Consider the following 24,068-nt stretch of genomic DNA (forward strand, 5'->3'; position numbering starts at 1 on the left):
CCCCATCCAGCCTGGCCTTGAATGTTTCCAGGGACGGGGCATCTACCACCTCTCTGGGCAACCTGTGCCAGTGTTTCACCACCTTCTTTGTAAAAAATTTCTTCCTTATATCTAGTCTGAATTTACCACCTTTTAATTTAAAACCATTCCCCCTTGTCCTATCGCAACAGGCCCAGCTAAAAAGTTTGTTCTTTTTTATAGCCCCCCTTTAAGGGGAAGGCTGTATAAGGTCTCCCCGCAGCCTTCTTTTCTCCAGGCTGAACAACCCCAACTCTCTCAGCCTGAGGTCTCCAGAGCAGAGGTGCTCCAGCCCTTGCAGCATCTCCGTGGCCTCCTCTGGACTCGCCCCAACAGCTCCGTGTCCTTCTTGTGCTGGGGACCCCCGAGCTGGACGCAACACTGCAGGGGGGTCTCACCAGAGCGGAGCAGAGAGGCGGAATCCCCTCCCTCGACCTGCTGGTCACGCTGCTGGACACGCAGCCCAGGACACGGGTGGCTTTTTGGGCTGCCAGCGCACATTGCCGGCTCACGTCCGACTTTTCTTCCCCAGTGAAGAAAAGCTGAGCATTCAGCGGCGGCACGGACAGTAGACTGCATTGGGCAGGAGGATGAGAAACCACAGAAAATATAAAAATACCTTTCGGGACTAGAGTAGCGCTCTCAGTTTAGTCCTGGCCACTACTGCTTGGGACAAACAAACAGGATTAAAGTCTGCCCAAAGCCGTTCAGTAAAACTGCGAGAGGCATAAAGGGATTTTTACAACGAAAAGGGTGAGATCAGGATGGTCAAGGCTAAAGCGGAAAGAAATAAGGAGAAAGCTGACGGAAGCATTGCCATAACCATAAACCCACGTGTTTTTCATGGAAAGCCTCCTGCAAGGAAGCCCCCCTTCCACAATTAGTTTAGGTAAGACTGAACATAATAGGAGAGAGAAACCGTGATGCTGCAGGGTGTTGGGCATCGTCCACAAGCTGAGGTTAAGGAGAAATTCTCCCGGAGTGGGGCTAATGCGAACCAGACCAGGTTCCACCTCAGTCTGCCTGCTCCCGCCTGACAAATCCTCTCCTCCTGATGTTTTTTCCTAATGTAACAGTTTGTATTTTCAGTCCGCCCGTGTATCATTTCTAGATGGGCCAGGGCACTTAATCCCTGCTGGTTTATTCATTATTAGAAAGCTTTCCAGTTTTCCTTTAGCATCATTCGGGTTTGATTTGATTACAGAACATGCCCAGTGCTGAGTTCCTGTTTCTGAGAACGGAGTGATGATGAGATGATGGTCATGCAGCCTGGAGGGAGACAGGCAGGAGGAGATGCCTGGGGAGGAGAAAGGGCAGGTGATGGGTGGAAAGGCTCCGGTGTCAGCATGACTGCGAGCGGCCAAACCCCGCGGTCCAGCATCTCTTGCCTCTGCCCATCCTCAGAGGATCACTCTCTGCAACGTGTCTTTAACAGGAGCAGGGTCAAGGCCGGGATGTTTTTTACCCCTGTCGTTTGTGGAAGAATTAATCAGAAAATTGCAGTCCACAAGGCTTTAAGGTTGGAGCTAAATCCCTTTAAATTGGTGTCACTGAGCTCCCATCCACCGATTATTTAAGTAATGGCTTGATTTTTTTATTTTATTTGGTTCTAGTCTTCAGAAGAAAAAAAAAAAGAAAAAAGTCCCAGATTTTGTTTCAGATCAGATGTAAAATGGCATGAAACATAAAACACAGCTTTTCTGGATTAGATCTCCTTGCCAGCTATGCAGGTAGGTGAGGGCAGACACTGCCCTGCACGCCGGGAAAAGCCAGCCTGCTGCGTGGGATTGCCAGGAGGAAAGACAAGGGAGGAAGACAAGCCTGTCACTATCTCTTCCTTGTTAAAATTCACGTCAAGGCTGATTTCAGTCTGGTTGTGGCACGTAAAGGGCAAAAAAGATGCTGCTGGTAGTGAGGGGTACCTTCAGACGGTCTGGTTTTGGTGGCCCTATGGTGAGCCATAGCTTCTCCTTAGAAATAAGGGTCTAGGCAGAGAAAACCAAAAGTATTTTGTGAAGACAAGAAGGAGAAAGCACCTGGCTCAGAAGCAGGACTCCTCTATCACTGCTCCGTCCCACCGCATCCCGCGGGAAAGGCTGTGGCTGCCGGGCGGCTGGGTGGCGGGGGGGTTGCAGAAGATGCTGAGTGGAAGGGACACCACCGCTGCCACGCGCCGTTCAGCGCTTGCAGACCAGGCTGAGGGTCTTGGGGGCTGGAAAGCCAGGACAATCTGGGACTCCTTGAAGAGCTCATGAGCAGAGGCAACCCCCGCAAGCTACTGGGTTGCACAAGTTCACCGACAGGCACCAAGAGCCTCATCTGGGTGCTTTCGGTTGCCTGCTCGAGTCCTCCACCCTCTGTTTATTACATGGCAAGGTGTTTAAATTTAGGTGCTGTGCACATGCCCCCCACCTCCTCCCCAGCTCATTTCCTGCAGCAAGCCAAAAGAGATGCCAGTTCAGATAGGGCTGCGGGCGGAGGTGAGGGCTAATGAGCAGACCTCCTAGGCAGCAGCAGCAGGGGGGTGTGCAGGTAGGCGCTGGCAGAGCAGAGGAAGAGAAGGTAATGTAAAACAGTAAGATCAGAGATAAGGCTGAGATGGAAATGAGAGAGCAGCATCCTCTCCTCGGTCACACTCAGGAGGCTCCAAGGTGGTCTAACCCAGCAGGGTGGCGGATGCAGGCAAAGAGCATCCCGGTGTACCCCCGTCAGCGCTGGGTCTGGTGAGAAAGCATTTGCATTTAAACTGCCGGACCTATTGCTTCTCCTCTGCCAGGACTTACATACGGCAAGATATTTATTCCAGGGTACGGCTGGATTCAGTGGCATCCCTTGTTAAAACATTGGTGATGCTTCTTGCCTTGGGACACAAAGATCTGCCTCCTAGTTTTAGAGTCAATAATTTCAGGGGCCTGCCCAGGAAATGGGAGTGGATACGGATGTATTAATCCTCCCTTTCTCAGCTCATAGATACAGGATCCTAGGGGATCATCTCTGATGGATGTTTGTCTAACCTTAAATCTTCCAGGAAGGACATACCAGTCCTCCCCCAGAGACCTGCCTCACTGGTGCTGCATGTTACTGCAGCCGATAGAAACCTTTCAGTGATGTCCAACCCAAACCTTTGCTGCAGTGAAGTGTTTCTATTCCCATCCTTTCTCCAGTGACTTTACAGTGCAATTGATTACCATCCATTTTATAATTAAACCTTGCCTGGTGATGGACTGTTTTCACGTCTTCTACTTTCCAGACTAAACAAACCCTGCTTCTTTAACATTTCCTAATAAGCTATGGTTTCTGAACCTCATCTTATTATTTGTCCTTCTCATCTGGACTTCCTCCAGTTCATCAACATCTTTCTTAACCCGTCAGCCCAAAGCAGGCAGGGCGTTCCAGTCCCAGCATCAGGCTGAGAACAACAACATCCCTCGTGTCTCCCACGGCTCAGGCTCCTGCAAACACACCGCTATCTCACAGACATCTTTTTGCAGAGGTCCCCACCCTTTTGAACTTGTGCCCTTAAGCGCCAGCAAGCCCTCCCAGCTCGGAGCCACCCATGCGTTTTACACGGGTCCTGTCTCTTCCGTCGGCAGAGTTGTTAATGAAAATATCGACTACAGCCACTCCGCAGAGCGACTCCCGCAGCGCCTCACTTCTTACTGTGTTTTCCTGCTCTGACAGCGAACTGGTGATAACCGCTCCGAGAGCAATTTCAGAGCTGGCTGGGCGTTTGCTTTCCGCTGAATTCATCTCAGCAATGTTTCTCGGTGTACCACTGCAAAATCTTGCTTAGGAGAAGATCAATGTTTTGTCCTGTCCCGCTGTGGGAACTTTTTGCTGCCTGCCCACCCCAGTTAGCTACAGCAGGGGCTATTTTGGGTGGGAAACCTCAGAACAGCAGCGAGACTGCCGGGGAAAAGCCGTGAAAAGTGAGTAGTCAGGAAATATTTGTATGAATAAGGCTGCAGAGCTGGGGTCACGCTCTTGGGCTCATGAGCTTGCCTTGTCAGTTTGGGGGTTTATCCAGCTATTTGCTGTGTGTCCTCCCAAGCTCAGCAGGTTCTCAGCTCGATGCTGGGATGCCTTGGCTGAAATGCCACCTGCGGGGCTGAAAACAAGTGTGTTTGCAGCTGGCACGTGGGAGGCTGAGAACCGAGGTGAGGAGGAGTATGGAGCAGTGCAGGAAGAAGGCAAGAACCGTACCCCGGACCCAGAGAGAGCACAGCCTACTCCAGCTCTGGATGTGGCTTGTGGCAGCATCATGGTACAGCCGCAGGGTTTCTGGGAATTAAAAATCACACCCAACACCAGGGAGAGGCTGAGGATGCTCTTACTTTCAGCGTGTCGCTCTTACCCAAATTAAACCAGAGCCCAGTAGGTCTCTGGTGAACAGGGAGTGAGGGGCTATTAACAAATACCTTTATTTTGCAGGAGTTGTATCTTGACAGCCTCCCATATCCACTGCAGCTTGGGGTGCCTGGACAAAGAGCCACTGGCTCTGTTTTTACTAATAAAAACTGCCCAAACCGGACAGCATGTCATGCACTTAGCTGCTGGCCTCAAGTTCTAAAATATCTCTGCCAAATAGTTTTGTGGGCATCCACACAGCTCCAAACCAACGCTTTTTAATTTGTATGTGCAGTCCAGGACGGCTCCAGGCTGCAGGGGCAGCGACGGGGAGGGGGTGGCAGCGACTTCTGCCAGATCACCCTGGGGATCCGGCCCCCCTCTCCGTGCGATTTTGTGTTTAACGTATAAATTTAGCTCTGCTTTGCCTCTTGTGTAATTCAGTTTGGCTGGCAGCAGGCTGGCAGGCTGCCCAGGCGCTGTGAACCACGCGTGCTGTGCGATGAGAAACACCTTGGGCAGATGGTATGTCAGGAGCAGCCATCCCATCCCATCCCATCCCATCCCCATCCCCATCCCCATCCCCATCCCCATCCCCATCCCCATCCCCATCCCATCCCATCCCATCCTCCTCCTTGATGGAGAGGAAGGAACCGGCAACAAGTTTCCAAGTGAAGGGAACACTGTGGGCTCCCAAAGGGAGGGTGAGGAGGTTCACATGGGGAAGCAAGACCCTGCTCCAGATGGGGTGGGGTGTCCGGAGGGGACCACCTCCTCCCGTTCCTGCTTGCAACGTGGCTGCACCTCTCTGCTTCCCCCCGTCCTGCTGCCCAAGCCCTTGGACATGCGAGGGGACATGGGGCAGTAGGACGTGGCAGAGGGACAGGATGGGGAGGTGGCCCATCCTACCCATGGAAGGAGAACAGGAAAGCATCTTCCCCAAGAGATAAAGGGCTTCTGAGAGGCTGCAGGTGAGGAGAGGTCTGACCTTGAGGTGTGCAGGGGTTTGGGCTGCCATGGGTAAGGAACTTGCTTCCCACCCCCCTCTGGGTGCTTGACACTCACCCCGTAGACCCCGTGGTCTCCAAGGGACCATGGGGACTGACCTCCCCAGTGGGTACCAGGGTTGGTGATGGGCACAGAGGAAACCCAGGGTGCTTCTGCTGTCCTCATAACAAAAAGAACTTAAGAAATCCATGAGGACAGATGAATCGCAGACACTTGTGCTTACAAACCAGATCTGAACCCCAGTACCCAAATCCTCGTGGCATCCAGCGTAGCTGACCAGAGCCCATCGAGGATCCAGCCCCTGGATGCTGCACGGGGCTACGTCAGGTGGACCCAGACCTGCCTGCCCAGACCTCACCTCAAAAGCATCAGTGCCAGCCCCAGCCATACAGAGATTAGAGCTGCAGGCCCAGTTTTAAATCTAAAATTATTTATTCTGGATTATTTTTTGTTTTTCCTTCGTCTCCCCTGTGTTTTCCAGGTTTGCTCCCTGCCCCAGCAAGGCTCAGATTCAGTTAGAAGCAAGGTCCCCACGTCCTCTGCGGTGGGGATGAGCCCCACAAACTCATTTCACAAGTGGCTCACCCGCTGACCCGGGGTCTCCAGATTACCAAGGGCTGAGCTAATGCCGAAAGATCCCAGACAAGCGGCTTTCTCAGGAAGCGCCGTCCTGGAAAACGCAGCCCGAGAGAAAATAAACTCCCCCAAGCCACAGAAAAAGACCCAAGCCTGCAATTTCTTCCTTGCTGTCTGGAAAAGGCTGGGGCTGTGTTTTCCAAAAGGTTAAAACACAGGGTAGGGATGTTATTTTAGTGAACGGCTGAGCCCCTTCAAACCTCCCGACAAATGGATGCGTCCCCGAGCCCTGTTTGTGCAGATGCAGTGCCGGGCTGGGCTCCAGGCCACGTCCTCCCCCCGCGGGGACGGCTTCGGGCTTTGGAAAAATTATGCACGGGGGGGGGGGGGGGGAGTGGAAAAGAGGCTGTTTTGCAGGTGGTGCTGAGTTATTCCAGACGTGGAGAGCAAATGCAATTGCAAATGAATGGAATTCCCTCCTCCACCCGCCCCCTCCCCCAAAAGAAGCGTGTTGGTCTCTGCTGGTAATTAAGGCTGGGGATTACGGGTGGGGGGTAGTACAGGGGGAAGCTGGGGATTTGGGCTGTCTGCGGTGAGGGGATGCTCTGTGGAGGATGGGACCCTCCATCACGGTGGGCACCTTCACAGTGATGGAGCTGGGCTGTTTTCTGAAGCTCCACGGGAGCTGATTTGGGGCAAGAACCCTGCCTGAGCCTGAGCTTGGTCCTTCACTTGGCGTCCCACAGCTCAGCCTCCCCTCGCTCCAAGCCTCAGTCTTGGTGAGCATCAACCCTTCACCCCAAAGTCCATCCGCAGCTGCACGCCAGGGTCCTGGAATTTACCTATTTTTCACAGATTTACTTTAAAAAAGACATCCTCGGTGGCTGAAGGCTTGTCTCTTCAGCCACAGACCTAAGGGTACAACTGGTGGGTGCCAGCCCCGGGCTGCCGAAAAGGGAGGAAAGTCAAACGTGGAGCCTCTCTAGAAATGTACGGTGAGTAACTGCTAACGGCTCAGCCTTGTGAGAAACAGCTTTAACAGGAAATAATTGCCTGCTCCAGGCACTAGGGCAGGATGAGGGGACCTCCCTGTTTGACACAGCCATTCAGCGACCCTACGCACAGAGCATCGGGGCTCCGCCGCTGCCTTGTCTCGTTCAGCAGCTGGCAGAGGCGTCCGTCGGGTCATTAACTCAAATTTCCCAATCAGTTTTGCTACCAGAAGGACCATCTATTATTATTTCACAGGAAACCTTGCACACGGGTCGCTCCAGCACGCCGTTATTTTATTGTGTGTCATCAGACCTCCCATGAGAGAGCTTCGCTCTCTTGGTTTGGTGCCTGGAGTCTGTGTTTGCTTAACGGCCCTCTTTCAGCACCGGGTCACTTTTCTGCTGGGTCTTCCCAGGCACAGCCTGGGTCCAACTGATGGGTACAGAACCCAAAAGTGTCCAGGACAGTGGTGGATATTGAGCAGAGAAGCTGGTTTTGGATTGATTGGCTTCTTGCGCCATCCCCTCATGGGGATGGGTGTCAGCAGGGGTACTCTGCAACTTAGGTGTCTCTGGGGGCTCCTGTTGGAGTCCGTGGAGAGACATCTGCACCTCTAATGCCCCCGTGTTAGATGTCTAGGTGTCATCTCCAGACAGGCGTCTGACCCTCCGGCACTGCTTCCATCTGTTGGGCAACCGCTGCCAACAACAAAGGTGCTGGGGACAGCTAGCTCAGACTTTCACATCCAGTTTGAAGATGCTGAAGTGAGAGCAGATCAACCTACTTGATTACACGAACTGCCAGCTTCAGGCAACTGAATAATCACTTTTGGCGACGGGTCTGTTTTGAAGCTGCAACCAGCCTCCCTACTGATGCTGGCCTCGCATCGATAGCCCCCTTCCTGCCAGAGCACTGATATACGGAGAAGGGGGTGACCGAGCTCCTGGGGAACACTGTCTCCTGCTGCCTTCCCACCTCTCCAGGCCAGCTGCCAACCTCCAAGGAGGTGATCCATGCTTTGGCATCGCAGGACCAGGGCTCAGCCTGAGCACACGCGTTATGCTACAGCTGTCTTGACACCCTCCAAGTTTTCCATCCAAGACCTTGATAATTATCTAAGAGTACACAGAGCTGCTGATCTTATCGCTGGTGGGATGTACATCTGCGCAGAAGGTCGCAGTGACCACTGATAGCCGGGGGATGTCTGTAATTTTGGCCACGAGCACACGGAGGAACCTCCTTTGCCCTGGGTGGGATGGGGAGCCGTGCACCTCTCTGTAGGAAACCTGCAGCCCCTGCTTGATGGCTTGTACAAAAATTCCTCCTTTCCTCATGTTATAATGCTTTCTCCTGCCTTTTCATCAAAAGATAATTTCGGGGGAAATTTTTCATATATTTTTAATGATTGACTACACAAAGAAACCCAAAGTTTCTGGAATTAAAAGTGGGTAGGTTTGAATATAGGAAGGGAAGGGAAGGGAAGGGAAGGGAAGGGAAGGGAAGGGAAGGGAAGGGAAGGGAAGGGAAGGGAAGGGAAGGGAAGGGAAGGGAAGGGAAGGGAAGGGAAGGGAACTGCACTCCTCCAGGAGGAACCAGCACTGCTGGGGTGTCTGCCAGTAAATCTAAGAAGGAGGGAAGGTTTGCTGAGTCCTGCCAGCCCTCTGCTTGACAAGAGACAGGGCGGTTTGTCCTTCATTGACATGACACTGACGGATGACCTCAGCTCCTGCAGAGGGAGGGAGGGAGGAGAGCTGCCTACGGTGAAGGTCCCTGGTGCCAAGACCTCACCACTCCTGGCAAATACAAATATATCCCGTCACAAGGAATAATCTTTGCTTTCCAGAGTCTGCAAAAGTGTGGTTTGCTGGAAGGTGGGGTTAGCTACAACACTAAATCGAGGGGGGGGGGTGGAGGTGGGAGGGACATGAGCATGGAGGTATTTGGCGTAAGGCAACAAGCCCTTATCCTAACCCCGTCCTGTTTTGCTAGTGTGACTTCTAGAAGACTGGGAATCCTTCCAAGCTAGGACCTGGGGACTTCAGTTCCCCTGGAGAATAATTATGGTTAAAAGGCTGCAGTGTAGGGCGTCTCGCTGATATTTTTTTTTTTTTTGTTCCCCTGGGGTTTTGTGTTAAATCCTCTCCAGGCGTGCGAAGAACAATAATATTTTGGGAACGCCCATAGGGAAACATTGGCCGTACCCTCGGTTTCTTCAGGTTTGGAGTTGCTCCATGAAAGTGACTGAAGTCAAAGGAGAAGTTTCCACTTACACAGATGAGAAGCTGGAAAACCATCTGCGTTGTACATGAATTTAAAAAATGCAAGTTCCGCAGAAAAGGGAAAAAAAAAAAAAAGTCACAAATGTCGGGGTGGCTCTATCTATCTGCCTGCTCCAAAATCACTGGTAAACGCAGGAGCTCTTGGATGGCATGGGAAGCCCTGGGCAGCTCCCCTTCCCATGCAAAGCCTGCTGTGAAATATCGGGGAGCGAGCTGGCTCCCCCTCTGCAGCGTGCGGCCGGCCGAGGTACAATCCTACTTTTTAGGGTGCCAAACTTGCTGCTGCAACATCCGCGCGAACAGGACACGCAAAACAGATCCCTTGCGACCTGGGCAGCCTGGGACCCAGCAGAGATGCCCCATCCCTGGGGGGACTTTGGGACAGGCAGGTCCGTGGCAGAGCTGCGGAGCTGAGCCAAGCCGGGGGAAGCTTTGGTGACTGCAGGGTTGCGAAACAGTTTCCTGTTTACTTGCCTCTTAGGTTTTTTTCTCCGTTAACTACAGACTTTACCTACTAAACTGTTGCTTTTCCCAGCAATCCAGGGGAAGGTCCTGTCCCCTGCCGCCCCGTTACCCCCGTTCCTCTTCCTGAGAGGACACGGTGGCACACACGAGCCCGTCCTCAGCGTCTCCGCGCTGACCCTCAGCATCCCTGCACGGTCTGCTTGCAGCTGGAAAAGACCATCCTCCCGGGGGGCTTAATGGCATTTAATCTTTTGAGTCGATTAAAATAATATTTTAACCAGAAAACTCAGGCGTAACGGGAATAATAGATATACGCAGGGCGCAATTGTGTGGCGAGTGGGACTTCGCTAAATGAGCTGTAATCTGTTGGGCTGCTGGAGAGGGGAAAGATTAGAGCATTATTCTTTTTTTTTTTTTTTTTTGGTTGAAAGCCTCAGCTCTGAGGAAGTGATCCCCAGCTGGGGCAAAACAGCGTAACTCAGTGGGTTTCTTATTTATACTGTGGGGGCCGGAGGCTGTTTTAAAACAGGTTGGCTTACAAGGGTGAAGTGCCCTCTCTGTGCTTGCTGGCTTCAGGTTCCTAGGTGGAGAGCAGACGTGGACAGGCCGTGCCCTGCGTCACACTGGACCAGGCGTTTTGTGATGGCTCAGAGGGGAGGGAAGTGCTGGGGTATCCGTTTCATCCCCCCCCCCAGGAGAGTTTGGCTCGGCAGAGCATCCCCATAAGCACCAAAAAGGCTTGGTTTGCCTTGCGCCTGTAGGTTGGGGAAACTGAGGCAGGGTGAGCTGGGTGAGGCTGCAGCAGTGCAGGGTAGGGCTGAACCCCGTGCCCATCCCTGCACCATCCCTGTTCCAGGTCAGGATGAGACTCCAGCACTCCCCACGCTGCTGCTCCTGGCACTGGAAGGGAACTGTTGCCGCCGCAGCGGGGTCCCCAAACCACGGGAGAAGCAGTGCCTGGTGTATCCAGCAAAGCACAGACCCGCCTGGCTGCACAGGGACGTGCAAAGAGGATCCTTGCTCTTTTCCCTTGCTCCTGCTGCTTTTTCCTCTGCAATACGCCCCGTGGATCAGTGAAGAGCTGGCAGAAGCCCTGCTTTGGATTCGCTAGACCTCATCTCTTTGGGTCGTGAAAGCCATCAGCTCCTCTGGCTACAAGTATCTGCTAATCTGGTCCTGATAAACACCGTCTGGCCAACCCCGAAGCACAAGACCGGGTTAAGGAAAACTTGAATTTTTTTTTTTTTTACAGTTTCCTTTATTTACTCTTTTTTTTGGTCATTGAGCCCTAAACATTTATGCCTTTGTTTGGTTTTTGGTTCTGAGCCCTTCCTTGTCATGGAAAAGGGCTCTGAACTAAAATCCTAACAAACTTGCAAGATGAACGTCTAGTGAAATCGCAGCTTCCAGCAAAGCCGAGAGGGCTGAGGCAGCCACGCAGAGGCTAGCAGAGGTCCACGAAGGGTGGGCAGACCAGTGCTTATGTGGATGCATTTTGGGGGTGATGGGACAGGATTACCGGTGCAGAGGAGTCCCGAGCTGGGGCACAGCAGCAGCATTGTCTTTGCGGATGCTAGAAAGGACACCGCCCCCCCCCCCCCCCCCCCCCGCCCAGGAGACTGAGCTGCACCCCGGGCACCCCGTTAGGGAGTCTTTGTCTTTTGGGACACTGGCAGGGAAAGAGGATCCTGGCTATGCCACCTCTGCCTTCTCCCTGCCCATAGGGAGAGCTTTGGAGGGGCAGCCACCCCTCTCCAGGGGTCCCCGGAGCAGGAGAAATGAGGGTGCAGGCTGTGCGGGTGGGGGGGAAGCTAGCTGCGAGGGACTTTTTGGAGAAGCGGTGGTTCCTCTGCCCTCAGCACCCATTCATGGGATGCAGTAAGGGGAGGGTGGTGGTAGACCCTGCTAGCACCGGCGGGCATCTCTCCCCAGGGACAAGGATGTTCCTCCTGCCCCTAAAGGGTACAACCAGCCCTGCAGCACCCAAAACTGCTCCTTGTCACGTGCCCAGCCCTGGTTTTGAGTGGGGATGGAAAAATTTCACAGTGCTGGGGATAAAAGAGTGGTGTGGCAGAGATGTCCACCAGCCCCTCCAGAGGAAGGGCACCAGCCGTACCCCAACCACGCTGAGCCCCGCCGCGGTCCTGCTCTGGGGCATGGGCTGCAGCCAGGAGCTGATGCTGGGGTGTGCAGAGGGGGAATAGCAAAGCCTCGAGCCGGTTGGTTTTATTGCTTCTTGACATGGCAATGATTCCTCGTGCTCCGCTGGGAGCTCCCAGGGCTGCTCCTGCCCAGCCCTCCACGTCCCGCTCTGCTAGGAGCACCGAGGTTTTACAGCCTCCTCTGCAGAGCGGGGAGCACGAGGGCTCCTCCGAAAGCCCCGTCTGGAGGGCGATCCCTGCTCCCAGGCTCTGGTGGCCCTCGTGGCCGGGCTGCGTGGCGGCTCTGCGGCTGTGTGCCCTGGAGCCGACTCTTTGGGATGTGCAGAAATCCCCAAGGCTGCTCGCAAGGCTCCCGTGCCCTCCCATTGAGCTTTACTCTGGATTTTATGTTCCCTTTCCTTAAATAAAAAGTTCTTGTTTTTAGAAACCCACTCATTTGTCGCAGTAGTTCTCCTGCTGCCTCTCCATTAGGGACTTCTCCTTCTGTCAGAGGTACCACTGCCTCCCTCCAGATCCAAGCGACAGGCAGAGACTTGCTGCAGAGTTCTGCGGACGAAGCGGCTCTTTTGCAGGTCTCTGCCTGGTTATCCTCCGTCACCAACACAGCGTGCTCACGTCTGCCAGACTGCTGCGAGTCTCAAGGTGCATCTCGGGCTCAGATGCCTTTCCAAGCTCTAGGGATTGCCCTTAACCTCTCTAACCTTGGGGGCTATTTGACCACGCGCCTTGGTCAAACCATGCTGTGATGAAGGAAGAGCTGGTACGAGCAAGCTGCTGCCCAAGGCAGAGGCACAATGAATGCTCTACAGGCTCAAAGCATAAGCCTTAAGCATCTGAGCATCCTTCATCTTCCAGCTCTGCTCAGTACCTCGCTCTGCCTGCACAGGGGACCTGTAAATTAAACACGAACTCGACTCTGGTGCACTCCAGGGCTCGCCAGCTCCTGCACAGGCTCAGCAGGCTGCTTGTCTGTGGAGCTTGCGGAGGGCGGGGAGCCCACAAATTCTGTTTTCTTGTGTGGTTTTGCTTCTTAAAAGTTGAGCTTATGCTCTGGGCAGCGGGGTGGGAGGGGGAAAGGGATTTGAGGAGGTCTGCTATACCCCAGAACAGATTTTCACGAGACTAGCAGTCTCCTAGTAGTTGAAACACTGCCAGGTTGGAGTGAAACTAGCCCGCAGACTCAGGTCCTTTAAGAAAAGGGAAGGAACACGCTGTGTGAGGTTACACAAACCTTTCTCCTTAAGAAACTGAGCTAAAACCATCTAGGCATTGGGGGCAACTTCCTCAACATTGAAGGGACCTGCACGTTTAGAAAGGGCTGAGCAGCCTGAAGGCTGGGTAACGGAGGACGTGCATCCGAATCGCATCTGAAACTTGGCTCCCACTTGTGGAACGGCCCCAAAATCTACAGCACCCTTCTGCGTGCTTGTGGTGAGAGGTGGCTGTTCTTCCCAGCCACGGTCCCTGGGGTGGGCACCGAGGTGTCCACCATCAAGCTCTCCGAAAGGCCCTGGGCAGGAGATTGAGGGGAGCTGCTGTGGCCTGGGCAGGCTGCACCGGTCTCCGTCCTCTGCCTGTGGTGGCTTTGATATGGTTTGTCCCATCAGGGATGGGTGGCCTGGGCTCAGCTGTGGCATCAGCACACGCCGAGGACCTCAGGTCAGGAGAAAGAGGATACGACGTGCTCCTCTTCCCTGCCTTCCCACAGAGGTCCTCTAACCGATGATGAGAGGACCACGACAAGGCCAGGCTCCGTCTCACTCGCTCCAACGATCAGGAACATCGGATCATCCCTGCCTGCTAGCCCCGACCAGCCTTTGCCAGAGCTCCTAAATTAATCCAGCAAGGCTGGGGCTCGTACAGCTCCTCCGGTAACACCAGCCAGGTGATCCGTGCTTTCCATACAAATGCTCTTCTTCAGGCTGCTGGCAGGAGAGGCTTTTTGTGTCCCCGATTAGAATTGCAAGAGAGGATGGCACTCGACAGTACGCAGCAAAGAGCTGTATTTATCCTCTATAATTGCTGCATGCTCCTCAGCCTCCTGCTGAACCACATCATCCAGTTTCAGGCTGAGCCTAGGAAACCACGGTGCTGAGTTAAGTTTTCTGCACTCTAGTCTGTGAACGGGAAGAAAATCTATTTCTGATGGCAGATTTGTCCCGCTGCCCTGGGGGGCTGGGGCGTCACGCGCCCTTTAGGGTCACTTTAAGGATGCTGTTGGCAAAGCAGACGCTGCATCGCAGCGTACGTAGCCTGGAGGAGAGTAAGGAGGGAGAGCGGACAGACGTCTGGGATGCAGGGGTTGTACTGCGGACTCAAATATGATTTAGATGAAATCTGGTTTAGTCTATCTGCAAGAACATATTTCAGTCAGATACTGTACAGCTCTCCTGGGGGGGGGGGGTAATAATTCCCAGCCACCCGCCACCTAGAGCTAAGCGAAACTTTTTTAACGGCAAGAGCCTTTTAGGAAAACCATCTGCATGTCACAGAGTCACAAAGTCTAACCTGCTTTAGCTCAGAACAAGCTGTCAGCACAGGTTGAACAAGCTTCATTTGGCAAAGTGCTCCTGCAGCTCTCCGCCAGCTGCCGGAACAGCTTACCCAACCCAAAGCATCTTCTGGCTCTCACGACTTCCAGAAAACGCAAACACTGACTGCTCAGCTGCATTTCCTCTCCTGCTTCTCCCGTGGCCCCAGGAAGGAGGCCCAGAGGTTTCTCCATGGCTGGCCAGAGCAGAGCAATGCTCTGCACGTTGTCTCACCTCCTGCCAACTGGTGTCAGCTGCTAAACTGAGCCTAAAAGCTTTGCTTTGTTAAACCCTTTCCTACAGAAAACATCCAGGCTGCAGTTTCTGCACCAAGAACTGGAGAACCCCCATCTCTCCACCAGCTTTTCTCAGTGGCTGGTAAAGGTAGATTTTTTTTTTTTTTTGGGGGGGGGGGTTATTTTTCAAATCAGAAGAGGTCGGTTACAGCTTCCAGCTACTGCTGCTTCTACCCTTTCTGTGCTTCTTGACCAGTAAGTCCTTCGCTATTCCAACACCGCAATCTAGTCAGTCGCGATCTTCGTGATGCGCTGAGCAGCCTGGGCTTCTCGGGTCTCCCATGGCAGGACGGGATTTCTAGGACGGGGATGGGGTTTTCTGCCTCTAGCCTCTCTGATCTTCTGGACCCCACAGGACCCTGCTTCTCCTCTTCCCAGTATTGATCTGCTCCATCCTCATTGCCTCCTGGCAGGATGGGGAGAGCTCAGCTTCTGGGCAGGACAGGACTTTTCTGCCACCAAAGGGGGTCCCTTAGAGAGGGGCTGAAGACAGAACTAGGAGATAAAACGTTTTCAGATGTTCTCTTGGGATGGCAGAAGTGTCTGATGGAGACAGACGGAATTTGGCTTTTTCCTTATGGGGAAAGCTCGGTTCTTGCGGTTTTTGTGCAGAACGAGACGCCGAGCGGGTAACCAGCAATTTGTGGGCAGGGTGCTCGCCTGGGAACGCAGACCCAGCCTGAGTTCATGTTCTGCCTCATTTGCACGAGGGATATTATTCTGGGATGGATGATTTTCTGGGGATCTCTAAATGAGAGAGTGAGTTATATTACCCCTCAGAGAGCAAACAAGCTTTGAAAGCTTCAAGCCCTTTATGAAAACATTCCTCAGTTTCTGGTGAGCTCAGCAGCTGCTGAGCTTTGCAATGAGACCAGACACCTTCCCAAAGGACACTCTCCCCCACCGTGGTCCACGCTCTTCCACGGGGGACCTGCTGCCACATGGAGACCCCCCCCCCCCCTGGGGTTGTGGGCTTCTTACACTGTCCTAAAAACCATCCTCAAGGCCAAGGTGCAGGTGGTCTGGCATCTGGGACCAGCTCTAGCTTAGACACGGTCCCCACCTCTCATTCACAGCAGGACTCCCTTCAGAAAAAGCTGATGACTGCTCAGCGCAGCTCAGATTAAAATAATCACAGGGATCCCTCCCGGCCCCGGGGTTTTGCAGCCAACGTGGCTAATCCCCCAAGGCACACGCAACCCGTTCTTCCTACAGGTGTGCGCTGCACTCTGCCCGCCCACGCACAGCCCACGTGCCCGTCCTTGGACGTGCCAGCCCTCCTACGCTGGATCAGAGCCACCCGACGCCGAGCCGCGGGCAGCCAGATCCTCTCCAAAGCCCTGGACCTGCAACGTATGCGGAGGATCTTCGCTTACAGCTCCGAGATACGAAGAGGCTGCTGCCACCAGCTCCTCTAGCAGGATCTGGTGCTGTGCTTCAGTGCTAGCTGGGGGGCATCGACTTCATCCAGTTGTGCACTGGCAGAAATCACTGCCTGAAGAGCAGGGTCACGCCACCTCCTTGGGAAGAAAAGAAATCACCTCCGAGTCCAACATCCAGGAGGGAAGGAAACTGAGCAACACTTGATTTTCCCCTTGAGTCCCCAAGGACATCCTGGGTGGTGGGAGATGCTGAGGGGAGATCATCACAAGCTCAAGGACAGTAAGGTCTAGGTGCTTTGAAGAAGCCCAACCCAGAGACAGAGCACCACGGTTCAGCAGGCAGCTCGAGATCTGGAAACGCACTGAAATGCCGGCACGTTCCTAGGAAAAGCCAGCAAAACAGGCGGCAGCAGGAAAGCGCCTTCCGCACCGTCTCCTTGAAGCCCTGGAGACCGAGAGACTTTCCCAACTCACTTCAGCCATCCCCATCTCGACTGCCCTGCCACGACTGCTCAGAGGATGAGGACCTCAAAGCGATGTTTTTTTCCATGGCACCGTTTCCCTGCAAAGGGTCTCTCCTAACGATCGAATTAACCGCGTTCTCCTCCCGGCCCGGGGCAGCAGCGAAAGGACACTCTTCCTGTTACTACGTATATGCAAAGAAAAGAAACAAACCCGGATTTGTTGATTTTTTGCAGAGATAGATGTCAACAAATGTATTTTTTTCACAAAGTGTCGGTTTTCATGAAAACTGTCTGGGTCTAAAAGGATTCAACAGTAAACTCCTCTGCTCTGATCCTTTTTCGCTCGGAGCATGGGGTTTAACGGCCCGGATCACATAACCCGGCAGATCAAAACCACCTAAATGGTGACTTTGCCGTTACGGTCCCTCCCTCAGGAAAAACGCTTCCTCCTGTGAGATCAATTTTTCAGTCCAGTTCCAGAGGGGAAAAGCAAATTTCAAAACACCAGCGTTTGTCACAAAGCAGCAATTTCTTTTTTCCAATCAGTCCTAATTACTAATGATCAGAAAAACCTTTAGTTAAAAAAAAAAACCAAACCCAAACAAGCAAACACGAGTGCCTGTCCCCTCCCCCTTCATTGAAAAGGTTTTAATTCTGTCCTTCAGCCTCTCTCTCCCCCCACCCAGAGCTCAAGTTCCTTTTTCTTTTCTTTTTTTAAAGCCGGTTGTCATTTCCTCTTCAAAACGCTGTTGCAACGCGGAACGGGCCCTTATAAAAATACCATTTTCACCTTCCCCTCCGTCAGGGCAGAGGGACTGCCTCGCTGGAAAGTTTTTGCTCGCCCCGCGTGCCAGAGGACCGCAGCCCTCCCGCCTCTTCGGAAAGCGGCTGCAAACCTTCCTCCCAAGCCAACCCCAAGGAGAAATGCCCCTTCGGCGAGGCGATCCCGTAGCTCCCCGCACCGAGGGCTCTGCAGGGGCTGCTCGAGAAGCAGCCAGAGCCGGAGGACCAGGGATGGATGGCGGGTGGGAGGGAGCCGAGAGCCGGCAGAGCAGCAGAGAGGGAGCGGGCAGGCGCAGGCAGAGGTTGGGGACGTCAGGGCAGCGGGGCCGCCCGCGACGGCTCCTGCAGGCATGGGCAACGAGATCTGCAGCTTGACCCCCTTGTGCCAGAGCTTGCAAGACCCTGTTTGAGCGACGGGGATGAACACATCATCCAAGGCTGGTCTGCAGCCGGGTGGACCCGACCGCTTGCACCAGCATCTCCGCAGGGATGCGCTGAGTCGCAATTCGGCGTGGCAGGGACAGGAGCGAGGGTTCAAGGAGGATGGGGTGGGGGTGTCAGAGGAGGGCAAGAGGGCTCCAGGAAGTTTGTCTTCCTTTCTTCTCTTTATTTGAATCCATACGCTAAAGTACATTGCTCCCTGCCCACGCACCAGCGCTGGTGTCCTGCTCGAGCAACACCTCCGGGTGCACAGAGCACGCACCCAGCACTACCTGCTTTGCACCTCGGCACACGAAGACGGAGGCGAGTCATTTTTGTTCCTTTATTACACATTGCCCAGGCGTAGTAAAGCAGCGGCAGCCAGCCCCAGGCCCAACAGCAGGCCTCAGAGAGCTGTGATTGCAGAGACCTTCACAAGAGATTGCCAAAATGGCAAAGATTCTCACGTCGGGCAAAGATTCCCTTTAATCTGTGAAGTCGTGGCTGTGGCCGAGCCCAACTGCCGCTCAGCCCACCCCTCTGAAGCCCAGACCGTACTCCGAAGGACAGAAGCAGGTACTTTTTTTCTGACAGACCTCCAACTAGTTTCAGAGATGTATAAGCATTTTACACCCTACAGCGTGTAAAGCCTTTCCCGCTCCCCCCCCACCTCCCTCCATGTCCGCATGAACAGAGCATCTGTCTATCTACCCCCTCCCACCCCCCCAAAAAAAAAAAAACCAAAGCCCCGAGGCATCCCAGAGCAGCAGAATCAGAACTGCAAACACAGGGTGCGTCTTTATCTACCCTTCCCAAGCACTGACAGTCTAAACGCTAAGCTGCTTACATGGGCTAATGGCAACACAGCCGTGCTGCGAGGCTGCATCTTTCCACCCCCCGCCCACCCTCCTCTCCGCTTCCCACCTTTCTCCATGTCCTTAAACCAACGCTTTCTCACTTGAGCCCCTTGGCAGATCGAACACAGCGTATGCAGCACGTTCCCGGGGAGCTGCACGGGCGGTACAGGGCATGAGAGCCGAGTTCAGCGTCCAACCTGGACAAACTCATCCAGCTGCAGGAATCCCAGCCCAGGGCACCGTCCGGTGTATCCCTCCCTCCCACCCAAAACACATACACGATAGTGTCCAAGTCCACACATCCAGGGAGGGTTGGGAGCTACAGGCGGCTACTGCAGAAGTCGGAGAGAGGGAAGAAGGTTGGTGGTCAGCAGCTGCTACAAGGAAGAGCCGAACAGGTTCAACGTGGAGGAAGGAGGGGGGAAAAAATACCCCAAGAACAAACTCAAAAGGAGGGAAGGGGGACGCTGGGATTCGGGGGTTGGATGTCTACCTTCTAGGCAACAGCCAGCACAGGAGAGGAAAGGGAGAGTTGGTGTTTGGTTTGTGGGGTTGGTTTTTTTAGTGTCACTCACGATAGAAAACATATTCGGTGTAAGAGGTCCAGATCCTGTCATCTGTCTGGTCGTGGGCGAAGGCACAGGTGCCTGTGGAGTTGCAAGCCACCATGTGGAAGCCAGCATCGGCCAGTTTATCAAAGGCTTGCTCCAGGAAGGTGAATTTGAGGTAGTACCTGGAGGTGTACCTCTCCGGGGGCCTGTCCGGGTCCCTGCTCTCGTTCAAGGTATCACCAAAGACCTCCTTGGCCAGCGACGTCTTGCCGCAGACCATGATCCGTGCCACCCTGCGGAACTTGGCATCCGTCTGGCTGTCCCTGCCCAGGGTGTAGGAGCCCCGGTAGCCGATGGTGATGAAACCTGCCCTGCGGACGTCGGTGCTGGCAGCACCCACGCTGGCGGTGACGGCACCCCCGGGGCCACCCGCCACGGCGCTGGGGAGCATGGCACCGGCAGAGGTCAGGTTGCGGGTGGCGTCCGCATTGGGGGAGAGCTCCTCCGGGTCGCTTTGGCATGGGTCGTCTCCCAGCGAGTTCTGCTTGCTGAGCTTGGGGGCCAGCATCTTCACCAGCTCTGGCAGCATGAAGTACTCGGCCTCTCGCTGCAGGCGACTCCTCTCCGGGAAGTGGTCAGGCAGCACCAGCTGCTGGTCCCTCATGTAATCCAAGATGTAGCGGAAGAGGAAACCGTCCCGATCCACGAAGAAACGTCCCTTGCTGTCACGGGCCAGGGAGCGGATGTTCTTCTGGGTGAACATCTCCCAGAGGAGCGAGCCCGGCACGCTGACCAGGGTGGGGTGGCGGGTGATGTAGACTTGTCCACCTACATTGAGTTCAATGATCTCAGGGAAAGGGAAGTCCTCGCTGGGTTTGGCACAGCCCGCGTTGTCTGCCAGGGCCATAGTGAGCTACCGCTGCCTTCCCACCTGCAACAAAAAGCAGCAACGTGCCCACGTTAATCCTGCCAGCAAGGGCAGCTCATCGTCCCACCGACCCCAAGGCAGATTGCACTCGCTTTGGGTCAGCAAAAAAAATCCCCCTGTCTCTCCAGGAATCTAGAAGTCTTCTCTCTTCCCTAATCCCTGGATCTTGGAATAAGCAACATTAGCCAACGCCACCTTCCCTTCCATACCAGATGCAGCCCTCCCGGGGCTGGGGCTCAGCACCTTTGCCGAGGAAGGCGCAGTGACGCTGTACCAATGTTAACAACAGGAAAGCCGGGACAGTCACACCCTGGGTCTGACCGGAGACCTGCCTGGCCCAGCATCCTGCCAGGCGGGAAGAGCGGCCGAGCGTGCCAGGGGAGGACCGCATTATGGCACGGCGTCTCCTGCTGAACCGGTGAGCTGGAAGGGACTTTGCGGTTCCACGCAAGGAGCGCCCGCAGGCCTGCCAGAAAAGCAACGCTAGATACCACTACAAAAGACAGAGGGACAGTGCCTTTTGGCACTCCTGCTCTGTCCTTCCTCCTGGAAAGTACTCGATAAGAGACTCGAGGCCAAGCTGAGAGCAGGTGAGAGATGGCAGAATCTCGCCAAGGCTCTGGGACCAAGACAAATACCGGGCTACTGGTACAGCCTCGGGCCAGATGCCATGTATTTATACATTTTCCAAAGGCGAGCTGATTCTTAAGACATCTCTCGACACCGCAAATCAGCGCTTACATAAACCTGGCTCAGCAGACAAGACTCCTCATCCAGCCTGGCCAAACCATGCTTCGTGCAGGGATTTGGGAGACCATGGAGAAAAGGGGTTTCCCTGCATTGTCCCTAACTGTCTGGCAGGGTCGGCCTGATGCTCTGCCCGCTGCCCAGCGAGATGTTAGTGCAGCCCTGGGACAGCTCTGAAGTTGGCACCGGCTGCCTGCACCCCCCCAGGGGCTGGTCCCGCAGCCAAGAAACACCAGCAAAGGACCAGCAGCACAAAAGGATCCTAAAGCAAATTTCAGAGAAACCGAAGGGCAAAGATAAAACTCTGTGGGCACTTTTGGGTGGTGGGGAGAGCTGAGCCTGCATTTCATGGCCACACGTCTCCTCCACGCCCGTAGGGATGCTCAGGGAGAATCGGTTTCGAGCAAGGAGCGACTCGGGCAAGTCCCTGCCAAGGAAAAGACTGCAAAGATTGGAAAGAGGATCAGCGAGGTCCACCTGGCTTCCAGCCCCGCAAATCCTTTCCCGCAGTGGCTTTCAGTCCCTTTTTCTGGTGACATGCCCACACCACTGTTCCCTGTCGCTGAAGACCAGGCAGGATCCTGCCTGCGCCTGGAGCCAGCTCCCTTTGTCACGGGTGGCGGAGGCTGAGGGCTGCAGCCGGGCTGCCCACAGCAGGGCTAGGGGTCTGCGGGGGACACACGCACACACACGCACACACAAAGCCGACCCCCCGCCTGCACCGAGCACCTCTGCGGGCAGGCTGCAAGCCCTCCCCGGACCGGCAGAAAGGCAGCGGGACACCCACGGGGACACCGGCTCGGCCACCCCTCCAGGAGCCGGAGCCGTCCCCAGCCCTCCCCGGCCAGGGGACCCCCCCCTTCCCCGCGGCTGGGACCCCGCCGCCGCCGCCCCCGTTACCTCCGCAGGGCAGAGCGGTCCTGCCGCTCCGTGCCGTGCCGTGCCGTGCCGTGCCGTGCCGTGCCGTGCCGTGCCGTGCCGTGCCGTGCCGTGCCGTGCCGTGCCTCTCCGCCGCTCCGCTCTGCCCGCCCGGCCCTGGCCCTGCCGTTTTATGGCCGGGAAGGCGGTGAGCGCCATCCCCCGCCGGCCCCGGGCCCGCCTCGCCCCCGCCCTCCCTCCCCGCCTCCCCCCGCTGCCGGCTCGGTCCGTCCCCCCCCGTCCCTGCACCCACCCCCCTTCGGGAAGCTCCGTGCCGGGGCCAGGCGAGGCCAGGGGATCCCGGGCGGGGGGGGGGGTCCCATGCCCTGGCAAAGCAGGATTTGGGTCCAATGCCACTACCCAGCTGGGCGAAAGCGTTACAGCACCCTGTGCCCCCCCCCCCGGCAGGTCCCACGGGGGGATCGGGGGGCTGCCTGCCCTGCACCCCCAGTCCCCGGCTGGGCACGGGAAGGGGACGGCAGCCTTTAAGGTGCTGCGCTGCGGTGCACACAGTGCTTTGCTCACTGGTGGTGCGGTGGTGGGAGTAGGCGCTGGCCCTGTGCCCCTGCTGCAGGCAGGAGCAGGCAGGAGCAGGCAGGAGCGGGTGTTTGGCAGGGGAGCGTGTCCAGCTGGCAGCCCCAGCCAGACTGGCCCAGCGGCGTGCATCGCCCAGGGCCTGGCACCATTTCAGCTGGCTGGCCAGCTGTGGGGCTCAGCACAAACCGCAGACCGGGGGGCTTGGCGTGCTCGGGGAACTGCGGGCAGATGCAAGACCCTGGGTGAGAGGTGGAAGCGGTTCCCCCAAACCAGCTGGTTGCCAGAGCATCCCTCATCCCTCCAGCCTGTAGCCATCTTCCCATTCTCCCAGCTCACGCCCCAAATCCCAAATCCCACATCTCCATTGCCACGGGGAGATGCATCTCCACGGTGCTCGGGGGGGGTGGCGGTGGTGGTGGTGCAGCTCCAGCAAGCTCGTATCATCTCTCATTTGGCTGGCTCAGGTACCCGGGGCAGTAATGACACAGAGCAGGATGCTCAAGGCCCGCAGATCCTTGTCCAAAGGTCCACTGCTTGTTGGAGTCCCTTCTGCTTGATCTCCACCCACATGAGCACCTATGTCTGGGGACACCTCAAGGTCCACATGGCAATGTGTAGCCACAGAGCCCCACAGCTGGCCAAGGCCATGCAGACACAGGAAATTAGGGATGGAAACAAGGTCACTTTTCTGCCCCAGACAATTTGCTCAAACTGCCAATTGTTTGGTCCATATTGCTGTTCCTGTGATAACTGTATATTCTTGAGCTGTAGGGACTGAAGTCCCTTTTCCCCAGGTATGAGTAACACCCGGTGGGGTTGTAAAGAGCTTGGCCGGTCGTGATAACCTGCCGTTAGTGCTGGTAAAGGCAGGCACGAGAAGAGAGAGTCCATCTCTTTTTTGTTTGTTTAAAAAGGCCAGTTTTCTGTAAAGACAGGAAAATAGAATGACTCCAAACGACATCTCAATATTTGCCCATTTCCCAAAAGTCTGATGAACGTAGCCTAAAATCCAACTTTCTGTGACAGCACAGCTGACCTGAGTTTATCTATGAATTTATTTACGTGTACCTGTCAAATTTTGTAAGCGCTGCACCTAAGATCCCGCACTGAGCCTGGGAACTTAGGACCAAGGAATTTTTCTCTTTGGGTTTCTCATTGCTTTTTTCTGGTATCTCAGCAGTATCATCGCACAGAGGTGTGATACCGTCACCAAAAGTACAGTTAGACATGGGATGTCTCTCTGAACAAACAAGCCGGGATGCTGTTCCCTGGGTCTGTCAGTATTTTAAAAGAATAAATCCACAGGTGTTAGTCTTTCTGTAGTGATCGAGGTCTACGTGAAGAACGCCGTGGCATGGAGAAGCAAACGCGGCATGGCCATGCAAAGCACACCCAGCGGAGGGGACAGCCTGGGTATTAAAATGAGCTCATGAATCAGCTTTTGCATATGTCCCATCAGGGAAATAAGCAAAAATATTGCTTGTTTTTCTGTAAATTGCGGGGCTATCCACCAGCACCTCTGCATGTAAGCAGGTGAGAGCAGTCCCTGAAAAATCCCACGTTAGCGGAGGTGTCTTGAATTCAGCAGCATCCTGTGAATTCAAGGCTGGTGATTATTAGCGATGTGGATGGCTCAGCACTTCAGACCATCCTCCCTCTCACCCCTCCTGGCCCACTGGGGACTTGCAGAGAAGCAAAGGACACAGAAAAAAACTCTCTGTACCAATTTCCGTGCTTTTCCCCGGCCAAAATCCTGGTGGCAGTGTTACAAAACTTTATCTGCTGCCAGCACGGGCAGACGTGGAA

At 54.9% G+C, this 24,068-nt stretch overlaps 1 protein-coding gene across 1 annotated transcript; it reads right to left on the bottom strand.

The window, feature by feature from the left end:
• Positions 1-17,892: 17,892 nt before the first annotated feature.
• Positions 17,893-21,834, bottom strand: LOC129211878 (BTB/POZ domain-containing protein KCTD12-like). The gene is made up of 2 exons (XM_054839636.1): positions 21,708-21,834; positions 17,893-20,063 (listed from the first exon to the last, which is right to left on the bottom strand). The coding sequence occupies exon 2, from the start codon at positions 20,037-20,039 to the stop codon at positions 19,149-19,151; it is 891 nt and encodes a 296-aa protein (XP_054695611.1). The 5' UTR covers positions 20,040-20,063; positions 21,708-21,834; the 3' UTR covers positions 17,893-19,148.
• Positions 21,835-24,068: the final 2,234 nt, after the last annotated feature.

Source organism: Grus americana, chromosome 12, assembly GCF_028858705.1.
Source record: "Grus americana isolate bGruAme1 chromosome 12, bGruAme1.mat, whole genome shotgun sequence".
Lineage (NCBI taxonomy): Eukaryota > Metazoa > Chordata > Aves > Gruiformes > Gruidae > Grus > Grus americana.

Excerpts from the sequence above, each read along its gene's own strand:
- LOC129211878 (XM_054839636.1), bottom strand. The coding sequence starts at position 20,039 with ATGGCCCTGGCAGACAACGCGGGCTGTGCCAAACCCAGCGAGGACTTC.